The following is a 15,756-nucleotide window of genomic DNA, read 5'->3' as shown; positions in this document are numbered from 1 at the left end:
GAAACACCTGGAGAAGGCGTTGAGGGAATGGGAAAAAAGGACTGGTTAAGTGTCATGATGCCAGCTTCGATTCTCATAATCATTTCGCTGGCTCGACTCTGTGTGTCTTTCTCCCAGATGGCGATCATTGCTTGAGCTTGATTTTCAATATCTCTGATGAGATATCAAGGACGAGTGGAGAGGTTTCTGGGCTATGGTTTGTGTCTTAGAAGAGCTGGTAAGAAGGTCGAAGACTACAATTTTAATGAGGTTTTAGTTTGACTTTTTGATTACAAATAAAAGTTTTTAAATATATAAAATATTATAATATTACATTCTAATTTACTTTAATTTTTTAAAAGATAAAACCACGTTTTACAGATAATCTACCCCAACATCCTTGACCAACTCCCCCACTCCTTTGAACCATTAACCGAAAAAATAAACCTTAATAATTTTCTTTGGCTTGTGCATCGCGATAAACACGCAAAATCCACTCCACACACACACTCGACACCTTTTTGTTCTGATTTCTGGTCCTTACGGAGGTCCATATGGCCAAAAGAGATTTTAGCCAAGCCAAGCCAAGCCACCCATATTCCGCAATGAATCGGATCCCGATCGTCCGTTGTCCCCTTTTGGGCTATTTAAGCAAATGATCAGCAGGCACAGAGCAAGCTGCCGACACGCAACGCTCCAGTCTTCCCCTTTTCCTTGTCCTTGCCCCACCATTCCCACCGCCAGTCCTTGACCAAGTGTGAATTGTTTCGTGCCCAGAGCTAAGTTGCCCAGATAAGTTGCAGGTAAGGTTGAAATGAAAATCTTGCAAATCTGGAATTCGGAATACTCTTAAACTCTCTTTTGTAAATTTTCATTAATTTCCGATTAAATGGAAAAACATTCCATTCCATTCCATATGCTTCCAAGAAGCATATTTTTTTAAATTTTAATAAAATTCTTTAACAAACTGATTTTAACCCCTTAAAAGGGTATTAAGATGTAGCCCAACTTGCAGCTGCCCGAGTGCAGGCTTTTTGCATATGGAGAAAACTGAGACAGAAGAGACTGAGAAGCCAACGGAAATTGGCGAATTCTCTTGTGGTCCCTGGGCTGGCGTGCAAATTCTTGACGTTTTTTCCCACATTAAGTGCATTGTTTCGGGGGCTACTGGGCTTGAATGTGGTTCGGTGGTTTGGGGGCTCAGTGGTTCGTTGGTTCGTAGGGCACCTGAGAGATCTGGCTCCATGCAAAACAGCTTGTTAAGCACTTGTGCCTCCAACAAAAACAATAACAACAAAGGCAAACAGCAAGGTCCCACATTGTGTGCCCGACTTTTGGCTTGTGGACCTCTTTAGACCTCCGTTCTTTAAGCTTATTAAGCAAAGCGGAAAAAAAGAGCCAAGAGAATGGCTTATAAAAAAAAAGGTAGCAATTTCTGCGCTTAACTCGATCACACACTATTATCATAATCAGTTTGGACAAGGCGGAGTTGCACTCAGGGCATCATTATCATTATCGCTATCAAACTATCACACGAAGAAGATTTTCGAGCACTGATAATGGAGATTTAACAAACTGGGGGAATGATGGGAATGGGGGAAATCTAAAGTCATATAGGCCTTCCTTCATATTTCTTAACCAATAATATTTTCCAAGGAAATAAGGATAATTTTCTTATTAAATTCAAGCCCACTTATCCCCCGTTATGGCCCACACATATTTTCATTCGCCATGCCAACCTAAAACACGAAAAGCACATTACTCATACGCCCTGTGGCGGCCTTCTGTTTAACAAAATGAAATTTCTGTCTCATATTTCATGTAAAGAAACGAGAAGCAACTACAAAATGAACTCTAGTACACACACTCCACTTGAAAATTCAATAAAAAATAAAACCGAAGAAATTGATCAAAATTGAAAATGGGCAATCGTTTTGACCTGCCCCTAAGCTCCCTTCCCTCGAATGTAATCCTCCGTTTTCGCTCCTCTCTCATACAAACATAAACAAATATAGAAAAGTTTTTTACTCTGGGAGCGGCCTTTGGTACAGTTCGGTTCGGACTCATAAATATTTAAAAATTAATTTCACAATATGTTGAGAGGGGCGCTGTACTTGTGTGTGTGTGTGCGAGCGATTTTTCAATTTCATACTTAATTTTATGGCATAAATGCCAAAGTTTCAGTGAGGTAAAAACATAGAAGAAGAGAGAGGCAGCGAGAGAGTGGAAATATTTGGCTTATATAAGATGCCTTCATATTTTATAGTTCGTGTTCCTTTCTGAAGGAGGAGAGCTTCTCCAAGGTGTAAAACTGGGGGTGGCCACCATAATTATATACGACCACCTACTTCGGTACTTCAGGACCGCCTTTTATATTCTAAAAACCTGCACACAGGCATAACCGATAGATTGTGTATATGTAGAGTGACTCAAAAGGGGGAAACTCCCAAGAAATACCTTTCATATGTAGCACTTTGCTCCACAGTTATCGTATTTTATGTGCAAGAGCTTCGTTGTCCTGCTACCAGGACCTCTTTTTCGGTAGAGGGGAGCTGTGCCATGCCATTCCCTCAGTTTTAGCACCCCCTCAGGTCATGTAGTTTTGCAACATTTTCTGCACATTTGTGCAGTTTTTCATGTTCCATGCTCTCATGTGCACCAGCCAGGATATGAAAATTTTCCAAGCGCAATGAACGAGTCCTGCAAACTATGAGAGCGCGTGCGATAGAGAGAGAGAAAGGCAAAGCCAGCGGATGAAAGGGACAGACTGAGTGCATCTGTGTGCGCATTCAAGTTGGGAAAATTGTGCACTTACATTATCATAATGGAAATGCTTTTGACTTGAGTGGCCAGGGTTGTCAACAGCAAATATTTATAAGAAAAATTTTATTTAAATTTTGGACCATTGTTAAAATACAGAATTTACTGAATTTACAAAATTATTAATATTTAAAATTTTAAAATGAATAAAAAAAAGATCAGATGTAAAGAAAATAAGAATCTTTAATAAATATTTGTATATATGAAAACTCTTTTTAAAGACTTTGGTATCCAATAACAATTTTGATGACAACGAATTCCAATATTAAATGTTACTTCTTTACGCCTTTGTCCCCAAAATTCTTAGCTCTCAATCATGTTGGCAACCCTGTCTTAAGCACCTCTATCTTGCAACTCTGTACGTAAATGCAAGCGAAGCCAACTGTGCCATATTGCCATGCCCTTGCCGCCTTCCCGCCCCTTCACACACACCCATGTATATAGCATCCTCATCCCCTTTAGAAGCCCTAGGCAGCCATTGTATTCTGATTGTGCGCCCTACGGCCCAGGACTCCTCCAGGGCGCCCATATATAAGTATGTGTGAGTGTGTGTGCGAGTGTGCAGAGATGGAAAAATATTATTTTTCATAAATTTTAAAATATACCAGAAGCACGTCTTTTGGAGCGAGCGAAAGCGAGAGAGAGGTCGAACCTTATGTGTGTGCTTCTTTTGTCCTGCTTGCTCTTTGTATAACGGTAAATGGCAGTAATACATAGATATACATATACATATATGTACATATGTACATTTCGAAGGCAAAGTAGAGGAAAATGTATGCAACATTTTACAATGCAAAAGCCATTTACTTGGGCAACGAAGAAAAGCCAAGGGAGATGGAAAATGAAAGAAAGAGAAAAGGACTTTTTTGTGAGAGTGTATATGTGTGTGTGTGCAACTGTGTTAGTGTGTGTGAGGCAGTCAGCATATGAAAAATGAAAAGTCACAAATGCGAAACGGAGAATAAGAAAAGAATACCGTTGAAATACAGCCTTAGGAAAAAAATATTTCTCCTCTTTGTTTCCCTCTATGTACTATGTATATATATTTATATACATTTTCCACCCACAAACACTTATATACCCATAAACATTATGGGAAACTTTCAACTTTTATGTCGCCTCGTCCTCGGTGGGTAATGTAAATAAAAAGAGACAGGAAATGTTTCTGCGATATGTATGAGCACAAATACGAATACAAAAAAACATATGAGAACCAAAAGAAAAAAAGGAAAAGTGCAAAATTCTAAAAAGTTTCCACTGAATGTGAGGCAGAGTGGATGATGTGGCAGGAACCATAACTTAGGGAGCCGTCAGCTTAGCTTTGTTGGTTGGTCCTTAGGTGCTCGCCCTTCAATATGAAAAATGAGTCCAGGGTGGCTGAAAGGTTGAAGTTTCCGGCAGTTGGGGTTGGGTGACATTTTCAAGTTTTATGGGGCGTATACGGAATGTGGAATACGAAATGGAAAATGTAAAGGCAGAGTTTTAGGGGAAGGTGAGAGGTCTTTACATAGTATAAACGGTATACATAGGTAAATCTGAATATAATGAAACTAAAATAAACTAAAATAAACTAAATAAACTTTTCTGGTTTTGTCTATCAATGGTTCATGTTTTGGTAATTGGAAAATATAGAAAAGGAGTTGCATTAACTTAAATATTCCCCATTACCATATATTAAATAATGATTAAAAACCTTTCACCCAACTGTTTTATTTCCTTTTAACTACTTTTAGTTCCCATTATCTTAAGATTACTAAAATAGTTACCCCACAAATACCGCAGACCACACTTTCCAGAACCTACCCCCACAAAACTATACCATTTTCAGAGCGAAACCATCGATTAGTTGGATTTAACCATCTCGAAATAGCGACATCTTAAATGCTTACAAAACACAAAATACAAAACAGGAAAACTAGTGGAGAAGAGGAAGCAAAAGGCAAAAGGGAGATGAAACCAAAACACAAGCAGACGGACAGACAAGTAAATAGAAGTGACAAACCAAAAAAAAAAAAATAAAAAGAAAAGGGCGAAGGAGGGATTTCCTTGGCGCTAATCAATGAAATTAAAGTTCTGGCCAAGGCGAAATAACTTTAAGGACTCACTACAGAAGGGGGCGGCGGAATTCTAAGGGGGGGTGTGGCACTTACATATATAGAAATAGTGAGCAAGTCGAGTCGCTGCCAACTTTAATGAACGGAAATTAGCAGTCAAAAGGTAAAAGCCCTCTCGCTCTCTTTTTTCATTCCCCCACAGCATCTGTACGCCGCGGCGAATTCGCACACAGGCAAACAAATTTACGAAAGAGAGAGCTACATGGAAAAGAGCGAGCATGCGCCGCAAGAGAGCGCCAAAGCTCCATGACGATTGGCTGTTGGCTGCCAACTTTGAGTGTGTGCGGATGTGTGGGAGAGAGCGGGCTTGTTGGATATTTCCCCAAGATTTTCTACTTCTTCCTCCTCTCTCTCCCTCTCTCTTTCTCTCTCTGTTCAGGCATAAACAAACCATTTTGAATAAAATCAACAGCAGCAGCAGCAACAACAGCAACTACGTTGTTGCAACAATGTGGATCCCAAGTTGCCGAGAAAACTCCGATGATTCAACACTCAAAAAATATGTTATTGGGAAATGTTTACTTTTTATAAGGAATAAACTCTATTTTTCCTAAATTTTACTATGCTTTTTTTTATATTCTTTAATTTTTTATTGGAAGACTTTCAAAACTTATTAAGAAAGCTTTCAGAAATCTTCCGAAAGTGGCAATACAAGCTTCTATATTTTCTCCAAGTGTATAGTTACTATAGTTGCTGCTTCTATCTGCTTCTTCTTCGATTTATACAGCTAGTACTGCTCTTCTTCTAGCTGCTTTGGCCTGGTCAAGTTGCATTCAATTGCAGTTTTTCAGTTGCCACTCCGTTGGCCGTTTGTCGGTTGTCGTCGTCCTCGCGACTTTTCTTGTTTTTTTTTCCTTGGCCCCAGCTAGCTGTGCGTGTGAGTGTGTGTGCGTGACAGCAACAACAAGAAAAACAATCTGAGGAAGCCTCTTGTAATTATTTTAATTTATGCGTTTATCGCTTTTTGCCTTTTGCCGCCGTTTTGTAGCCGCTTCATCCGTTTCTGTTGGTTATCCCGCTGCATTTGCTTCTCTTTCGATTATTTTTTCCTGCCTTGACATTCGCATTTTGACAGAGCAGCGAATAATACTCGGTTCTGCCATCATTGCAATTTCCATTTTTTTTATTTTTCTGATTTTTCCTCTTGCTGCACGGGGCGTATGCGTAACGCGAGTTGGGTGCTGTGATTTCTGACAAGTGCATTGCCGTCGGAAGATGTTTTTTGGAAGGCAAGAAAAAGGAAAAAGTCGTATTTCGTCTGCAAAGAAGAACAAAAAAAACTAAAAATATTTTAGAGGAAAAAACTAAATAAAAATTTCAGTTTTCCTCCCTTTTTTAACGAAAATATTATTAGTTTAATTACAGTAAATAATAAATTCAAAAATATGAATTTAAATGCTTTAAAAGGTTAATCATTGATGTGAATATAAACTTACAAGCCGATAGTTTTATATTTCTTAGAACTTATAAAAGTGGAGGCTTATATTTTAGAAACTTTCTTCTTACCTCCTTCTTCTTTACCTTTCTACCTTCAATTCAAAAAAGTACATTTTCATGCCGCTCTAAACTACAAATCAACTTAGGAGCCCCTATATTATTTCTCCCCCAAGCGTACAGAAGCAACGGCAGTCAATACATACATAATTTCGAATCCGATAAGAGCCACCCACCCATATATGCACACATACATATAGAAAAGGCACACACACACATACACTCGACCATATTCCACCCACACAATACACGCTTTTGATTTTAAAACCTCCTGCAAATAAAAAAAAAATAAGCAGTGAGAGAAGGAAGAAAGAAAAACGAAGTCAAACGCCCCAAAGCACCCACGCACCACCCCCTTCCACCTGTTTTATAGCCCCCACACACACACAATGGCAGGCAGACCAATACACTCACTCTCTCTCTTTAACATCTTCTATAAAAAAAAGAAGTATTTTTTGTACTCGCTTGACATTTTGTGGATACGTCGGACGTCGTCGGAAGTCGTCGTCGCGAACTTGGCTTCTTTTTGCTCTTTCTCTTTTCTTTACCCTGTTTATTTTTTCTGCCGTTCTTACATTTTTTTACTTTTTGCCCATATCTCCTTGCGCGTTTTTTTAAGTCAGTCGTTTGTCGGAAGTCAATCAAAAAGCGTGTCTCGGAGAATTGTCCCAAAAGGCAGAGATCACCTTTCCTCACCTCACTTCGCCGCCCATCAAGAAAATCCAGAAAGGGCGTGAAGCTGTCGCGGTTCTCGTTGGCAATTACAATTTATAAAAGTGTGGCAAAATAAACAATTAAATTATAATTCGTGACAGCAAAAAAAAAAACAATAAACTAAAAAGAGTAAAGGGAAAACCAGTAAGGAGGTGCGCCATCATCCCAAGTAAGTTTGCCCCTTTTTTTTAAGATCGTTTGAGTGTGTCAAGGAGCTTGTCTTGTAACGCCCACACTCGGTGAAATCGATGGATGGATCTATGGATCAGCTAGGTGGCTGATGTAGTTGAGATGAAAGAGGAGAGAGAGAGAGGAGCTTAGTTTCCTTTGGCTTGTCAGATTCTTAATGAGCTTTTCCCATGTGCCTGCCCGTATTTCTGTGTCCTTAATTGGCCATATGTGTTTCGAGGGCCAACAAGTGTCCCGATATGGCCGACTGTTGGACAGGCGAACTAAATCTGTCATTGAAGGAGACCTAAGCCGGGCTTTCTGTAATCCCAAGAATATTTTATCAGTTAGGAAACTAACTTTTAATAAAGGAAATATATTACACATTTTATGTTTCATAACAGAGTATAAAGTTGAATTTTAACATTATTTTTCTATTAATGTTTCTAAACATTTTTGAATCAAAAACTTCATGTGACTTAACAACACTATCTCCGATACCCCACATATACTTTTTATGATCTTTTAACTGCCCCACTCCTGGCAATGATTCGATAATCACGACAAACAATTTCCCAACCGAAAGCCAAGCAAATCACATCATCAAACTTAGTTGCCTGATATCTTTACAACCGAACTGTGTACACCCAATGGGAAATTATGAAAACACAAATTCCAAATTAGAGACAAACAAACAATCGCAATGTTCGGTATTATACGATCTTCGATACGATCCCGAACTGGAGTAGAATAAGCAATTGTGTTTAATTTTAAAACAAGATAAAGTTAAAACAGAAATAGCGAAAGGCCAATAAGAAATTACCGGCTCGATTGGGAATTATTGAAAGTAGCAATGGGGCATAAGAAGTGACTGCATTTAGTCGGCATTCACTTTGATGTGTTCGATATAGATATATATATATCGATATTCTTGGCAATTGGTTGCTGACATGCAAAGAACATAATTTACCGACTGGCAAAATTGATAAACAATCTTCGTGTGGCACTTTGCCTTTGGCCAATTTGCCGTCGATACTGACAACTCAATTGATTTGTTTACAAGTGCCATTAATGTTAGTTGCACGCCCCACCTCCTTCTCCTCCTCCTCGATCTTGCCACCTGTATGTCTAGTACACATATGGTTATGTATGTAAATAACCATTTCCATAAACTCGATGCACTTTTCAGCACCGTATCTTATCTAGCATTTGACTTGTTGTTCGGGGCATTTGATCGTCGTCATAGTAGTTTAATTTCCCATTTCTATTTCCTTTGATTTCATCGCCTATTTGCGGTGATTTTTTTTTCTGCTTTTTGTTCAACTTCCAACCAGCTCTTATCTCATTCGACTTCAATTTGTTTTCAATTTACAACAATTTCGTTTCAACTCACATTTCGGTAAATATTCTTTACCTTTTCCTATGTTTGCATAATATTACAAAGTTTAGGTTTTAGTGCCTTTTATGGTGTCTACTGCTGTAAAGTTTTATATAACCTTTTTGGAGTTGTGGGAGCTGATTTGGCCAGGCCAGACCATGGGAAATTTTAAAGAAAATGTTTGTAAATGTCATAAAAGAAAGTTGGAAAAGAGCAAATATGCAAGGTGTTTCAATTATGATAGGGATTTTACCAGTTCTTCACTTCAAAATTTGCTTATCTTTCTGTTTTTATATCTTGAAAAGAGATTTAAAATATTTTAATATAAAGATTCGTGGCGTAGTAACTAGGACTTTGCCCTAGGAAGTTATTTTCTACAACTCATTACCTTTCCTATCAATATACAAACTTGCTAATCACAAAAAGTGCAGACAGTGCGACTTACTCATGAGCCAGTTATTAAACTAAACTAGGTAATCTATCAGTGATAAAGTTATATGCAAACATCAGTTCGATTTCAAACCAATTCACTGTTTCCACCTGCAACGTGATCTAGGGCCTGAAGTCAGGTGGAAAACTCACGTGAATGAGAAGGTGAACTGGTCAGTTTTATGATCTAGAAAATCAATTACTTCCGCTATCTATAGCTATGTGTATATAAATATATTTAATAACAGCTTTTTAAAATGCACTTAACAGCAAATTAAGCTTTCAGCCGAAGAAGACATTTTTAATTATCAACCATTTTGCAGGCAGCAGAGGAGAAGAGCCAGAATAATATATATCGCCAGCGGTCCATGGGTCAATATCATAATCTGAGACAGCAACCGGAGCGGCAAACAAGTCGCCACAGGCAGCAAGGAGCAGTTGTGGTACCCATAAATCAAAGCGACGCAATTTGCTGCTGACGAACTGCAAAGCAACAGCAGCAAGAGCAGCAGAGGCAGCAGCAACAGAAACAACTATGCCATTACTGCTGGCCACAACACTAGCCAACAATTCCCATCATCAACACTTGAGCGCAACAGCAGCAGCAGCAGCAGCAGCAACAGCAACAGCAGCAACCATGTTGCTGACGTCGCCGACAGCAGCAACTCATTGCCTTGCAACAGCAACATCGGCAGCAGGTGTTAATGTTCAAATTACTGGCCAAGGCGTTTCAGCAACTCTAGTCGACGATCAACTGCAACTGCAACTACCACTGCCGGGCATGGCAGCATCAACGGCTAATTATGCCGCTAACGTTGGCCATTTGAATGGCTTTAACCCTAAAGACAACTGCCCACCAGTTCCACCCACCAAGGAGGCATTTGAGGGATTGCTGCGCCTGCCGCAGATACAAGTTAAGCAGGAATTCATGGAGTCGCCACCAGAGCGGAGTCCCATGAACCAACAGCAGTCAGCGGCAACATCATCAGGTGAGTTTGGTCTTCTTTTCATGGGAATGGAAAGAGGTGTAAGACTAATAGGTAGGGGCTGGTAATGGGATGGAGTTTATGGGTTATAATATCAAAAATATTTTCATTCTATGTATGAAAGATGGAAAAAACTATTAACAAGGAATGAAAATATTATTATTCCCAAAACATCTGTAAACTATACACCTTGCAAACTCCTCTTAAAAACATAGCCCCCCATGAAAGTCAACCCTTTTTCCGCCCACTTATCCTTCCCCAAATGGCGCCACTCAAATGCATATGTGTATTTAAAAACCCGTTAAGTGAAAAATGAGGTATTTACAACGTGTTAACAAGCGCACGACCATTTCTCATGGCCCTCAGCCCAAGGAGCAAGCCTCAAGAAATGGGGGAAACCCCTTTTTTTCTGCCAAAGAAAAACTCGTGCCAAACGCATGCTTATGGGATTTTCAATTTTTTATGCAACGAAACAGATTTCATTTTTTTATTGCCAAGAAAAGGGTCGCCGTCATCTTGATAGAGAGTTGCAAAGAAAAAAAAGGATGCGACACAAGGGACCCGAAGCCAGGAGCCTGGCTAATATTGCAACAGAGAGACGACGCCCTGTGCCACGAGTGCGAACATTTATGAAGATTGAAAGGGTTGTCAAACACTTCATCCGTCTTAAGGGCTAAGTACAAGGACAAGGAGTATCACAAGGGGTTAAAGAGGGTGCCACTCACACTCATCCTGTTGCTTCTGTGGCACAACCCAAAAAGGGGGTTGCAACACATCTTGTTTTCTTTCGATTATTGAAATTGCCATTTTACCCGTTTGATGATCTCACTCATGGGACCTCAAAAAGAAAAACTTCTCGTGACCTCAATTGTATTTAAAGGCAACCCAAACGAAACCTCAATTTGGGCATATTTAAATAGGACTCATTACCATTCATCTTCATATGTAAATCCATTTCCTCTAATCCAGCTCGGAAATGCTCTCATGACATGCAAAACCCCAAAAAATATATAAAAACTAAAACCTCCTTAAGTGCGCAATTATCAAAAATTTAAAACTAAAACAAAAAGGGCGGAGATCACAAAATGAGCCCAACACGCGACCGGAAATTAAAGTCGATTTAAGCAAATGTAACTCACCGAAGTTGGTTTCTTTGATTAGATTTTCTGTTAGATATTCGTGAACATGATATTCATCTAGGCCCAAGATGAAGATCGTTAGCATTTGAGGCTATCCATCAGTTAGCTCTGAGGCAAGCTTCCCATTACGATTTCAACAATAATTTGCCATAAATGAGCTAAAGACATAAAAAAAGAGATACATCAAGGGAAGTGGTCTTTCTAGATGCAATTCAAAGGCAGAGATTCTTATTCTGTTATTATTTTAAATTTTTAGGAAATATTTTATATATTTATCCACATATTATCATAATAATCACAGTGGGCTCTCTTCTTTTATATAAACTTACATGCATATAATCTGAATTTCATCTCATTCCTCTCAATTCGATCTCTATCTAAAGAAGTAACATAAACATAAACCCCCTTGCCCTCAGGAGGGTATTCAAAATAAGTGCAGTTCATGCAGCAAGTGCCGGAAATGCAAAGAAAAACAAAACATTCGGATGCATCCTCTAAACCAACTTATGCTACTGGTACTGGGATCTGTGAGAACTCCAGCAAAACCCTGGATAACAAAAGGGAAACGGCGTTAAGAACTCAAAGATTTCATTGAGATCGGGTCTGGGGATTTATCTCGCCAATCTCCACCAGCAAAGAGATGAACTGCCAGACGGAGATGCTCAATGCAACGCCGCATGAATGAAAATAATTATGATAATTGCAACTGCCACGAGATCGGATGAGATGGTCTATGATGGTATAGAGTCTCATATAGGGTCTTGGTTTCCCAACTAATTGTGGGCTCTGTGGCAAAGGCAGAACCGCAGAAGCAATTCGAATGGGGAAAACTCAATAAATCCATTGTTGCGCTTAATTATTGTCGAAATTCAAATTGAAATGGTTGAATGGTTACCTGCCGGCTTGTCTACCTGTCTTACCTGCTCTATCATTTATCTTCCCGAGATGCGCGAAATTTGAATGCTCAACGACTGCACCTGATCTCTCTATAAACGCATCTCCATATGATCTTTTGTTAATCTCTACCCTATACGAGTTATATATATATATATATATATTCATATAAAAAATGGGTTTTTCTTGTGTGGAAATTAGATCCTATTTGGCCCAGCGTGTGATTAGCGCGTCCCTTTGATCCACGCTGATGTGCGGCTGTCGGTTGCATTTGATTTATATTCAATTGAGGTTCTCTGATGAATCTCAGACAGGTTCTGCCTGCTGTCCGCTGCCCTGCCTACTGCTGCTGCAATTAAATTCAAATCAAACATTTATTTAAATTTTATGCATCGGTTGGTGGTTGATTGAATTGCATTGAGCGGAGATTTTCTACGAGCTACTGAAGATGAGAACAATTCGAAATGGTTGAAAACAATATTTAATGGTAAAAGAAAACCAAAATGGGTTAATATAAATATTAGTTAGCTTTAATGACAGTTTCCAAAGCATATTGTTTTTTGTTATGTACTAAACTATCTGATTTCGAAGGTCTGTTAATAAGTTTCGTAACCACACAACTTTCTTCTTCCTCAACAACCATTCCTGTACGAAGTTCTTACTTACTTTCTTGACCCCTTCAACCCTTGGCGATCTCCTTTTCAAAGAAAACCAAACCGGAAAGGCGTCAATTAACTAAGACCCAACAAATATTCCCCACCAAATTATGCATCATTAATCAATAAATGGTCACGTTTTGGTAAGATGAACCTCCAGCTGACGCCGTCACATCTTCACACCTTCCACAAAGAAGGTTGCAGGAATTGCCGAAGGAAAAACCCTTGCAACAGATGTGATGCGGACCGCTAATATCATTTTAATCGCGTCAAATTAAAGGTTCAATGAACAAACAAGTCAACAGCAACGAAAATTCCCAGCATTTTAAGATCAATATATGGTAAACAACGAGAATTTCCTTGAGAAGGAGTAACTTTGATCCAAAAAGCAGAGGAGCGTGTAAGGCGGCTCAGAAAATTAGATTTTTAATTAAAATAATTTCGTATGCAATTTAGATAATCGTTGGCAGCAGAAGCCATGGGGCAGAGTCAGAAACCCCAGCGATCCATGCGATCCATATGCGATTTGTTTGGCTGCATTTTCGGCTTGCCTGCGTTTTTTTGGAGTCAAAGAGTTGGGGGACTCGGAGTTTTCGGAGCTTCAGAGTTGGGGCGTTTACCCATGGAGGCGGACGCCGGTCGCGGCCAAATAAAATGAAGCACATTTTTTATACAAATCGAGAGGAGGCGGCAGCATCGGCAGCAGCAGGAGCAGCAGGTTGCATCAAGATCCGCATGCATTTGCCCCGCTCCAATGATGTTGCTCCTACTCCTGCTCCTGCTCCTGCCACTGCCACATCTGCTAGTGGCTTCTTGTGGCTGAGTGGCTCAGCACCGCCACAGCTGAGGGTCAGCACGCTCACGCACCACCGGCAACAACAATTGCAAAATATTTAAATTGATCATCTCCATTTAATAAAGCCAAGGGATCAATGGTTGCATGGATCTAAAGGTGGCAGCGTGAAGAAGTCTTCTGTACTAAGCAATCCTAACGATCCCTATCGATCATTATTTATGACATTATTAACTTATAGACACATACTCTAAGCACACACGAAATACAAATTTAATTTCATAATAATCTTTTCTAATAAACATATCGAATTTGATCTTAGATCTTCTTCCATTCTTCCGTCAAAGGCTAAATTTATTTTAAAGTTTTAAAATACTACTTTTTGTAATAATTTAATATATTTAATTTAAATATGAGAATCTTTAATTCCAAATACAAACTTCTCGCGCTCTTCTCACGCTACCATCACCATCGGCAGCTTCCACTGCTGCTGCCTTTTTGCTTCCTGCTAAGCTGGAAAAAAAGTTCTTAACTTAATTTCGCAACGATTTTCATAATTCACCATGAACACCCGACTTGGCAGCTAGTGCACCGATGGATTCCTGCCGATCCCTGCCCCCAAAAAACCCTCCCGAAAATTCCGGGCAAGTGCAACTGTTTTGGTAGTTCCTACCTGGCTCTGTTGTTGGCCGGGCTAAGCTTGACTTTTAACTTGGCCAGCGACGACGCCCCTTTTGTTCAATTTCTGTTGCGATGGTGGAGGCAGTTGGAGACGATGATGATGAGGATGGTGGGTCATCGAGTTGGGGCATTACAGTGGAAAGGGGTGATGGGTGAAGGTTGAGTCTGATGCTGAGGTGGATGAGGCATTATTGGCTAAGCGGCGGAAGCAGGTTGCCGTGGCATAAAAGGCATTCTGCATGTAATTATGGAAACATGGTTTTGGCAAGTTGTTTGCACAGAGCACAGTGTAATAGGGTTGCCAAGTCAACCTAAGATTATAAAATTATAAATCAATTTGGATATTATGGTTCTTCTTTTATTTATTTAAGTGAAACTTAAAATGAATTAAATTTTCTTTCGGATACCTAGCAACCCTTTAGTTTTGCCGTATTTCACGCTATAGCCCCAATACCGAACAGCACCCACCCAGTCTGGAATACACCCCCTCTGCTCCACAGGATAGCTTTCCCAGCAAGTTGATTTTTTATTACATCGTCTACGCCTTTCGAATTACTAGCGACAAGCCCTCTGCGAAATGGTTTACATAAATGGAATTAATGCGATCGAAAAGGGGAAAGTCAAGGTGGTCGAGAAGGGCAGGGGGCGGAGACCCGAGGACCTGTGCTAGAAGATTACAAATGAAGGCTAATTTGACTGGTCCATTGTGCTGGGCAAATGCAATTATAAGATATAAAGAGTCTCGAATTTCCCAGGAGCCTAGGAGATTTTGCAATTTGATTTGCCCGAAGAGACCACCTCCAAGATCAGTTGTGTGATGTGGGTAAAGACTATATATATATACCTTATATATACAGGATTGCACTTTGCATTTCCTCGTGCACAAAAGCCATTAAATTAATGATCTATGTGCAATGCAATGAGCCGGATTTTTATGACCTGCCAGGAGTCAGAATTCCCGCTGTGAGGATGCAAAAGGCAACGGGATCATTTACCTGCCAGTTGGCCAGCTAATAAGAGACCTGGCGCCGAAAATCCATAACAAATGCATGAAAATCCGTTAGGCCGCCGCTCGGGCGTCCGAGATAAGCCCTAGAATATCCTTAAGCAAATACATATCCTTATTTCGTATGCAGGCTGCATTCTCTCGCTTCCCTTTCGGACTCTCACTTAGTTTTGTTCTCCGTATCTGACTCTCAAGTGACGACTAATGATAGTAGAAACTGTTTTTCTTTTTGGGAAAAATAGTAAAACAGAACATGCCAACGGTTTTTCAACTGAAGCCTCACTTTCTGCACCTTTTCTTGTGCCCGGTGACTTTCTTCTCGGTCTTTTGTTGCACCTTTTGTTGGCCGGCCGAAAATGCCATTAATTCGTAATGAGAAAGGTGTCATCGTTGCAAAGTCAAAAGACAAATATTGCCAGGACCCGCCCACAGTTCAAGATCTCGCCCCGGTGGGAGGTTCCTCCGGCAGGTTCTGCATCAAATCAATTAGTATTTTTGTTCTATT

The 15,756-nt window shown here is 39.8% G+C and overlaps 1 protein-coding gene across 1 annotated transcript in view; it reads left to right on the top strand.

Moving 5' to 3' along the window:
- The first annotated feature begins 7,044 nt into the window (after positions 1-7,044).
- The window catches only part of LOC108104101 (POU domain protein 2), a 28,271-nt gene continuing 19,559 nt past the window's right edge, over positions 7,045-15,756 (top strand). The window contains exons 1-2 of the mRNA XM_017209998.2: positions 7,045-7,290; positions 9,420-10,085. Of these exons, the coding sequence (XP_017065487.2) occupies positions 9,632-10,085 (454 nt within the window). The 5' untranslated portion in view covers positions 7,045-7,290; positions 9,420-9,631. The remainder of the gene's footprint in view (positions 7,291-9,419; positions 10,086-15,756) is intronic.

This window comes from Drosophila eugracilis, unplaced genomic scaffold (genome assembly GCF_018153835.1).
Source record: "Drosophila eugracilis isolate 14026-0451.02 unplaced genomic scaffold, ASM1815383v1 contig_445, whole genome shotgun sequence".
Taxonomy (NCBI): domain Eukaryota; kingdom Metazoa; phylum Arthropoda; class Insecta; order Diptera; family Drosophilidae; genus Drosophila; species Drosophila eugracilis.
The sequence above is the reverse complement of the archived record's forward strand: the minus strand, read 5'-3'. Positions and strand labels throughout refer to the sequence as shown.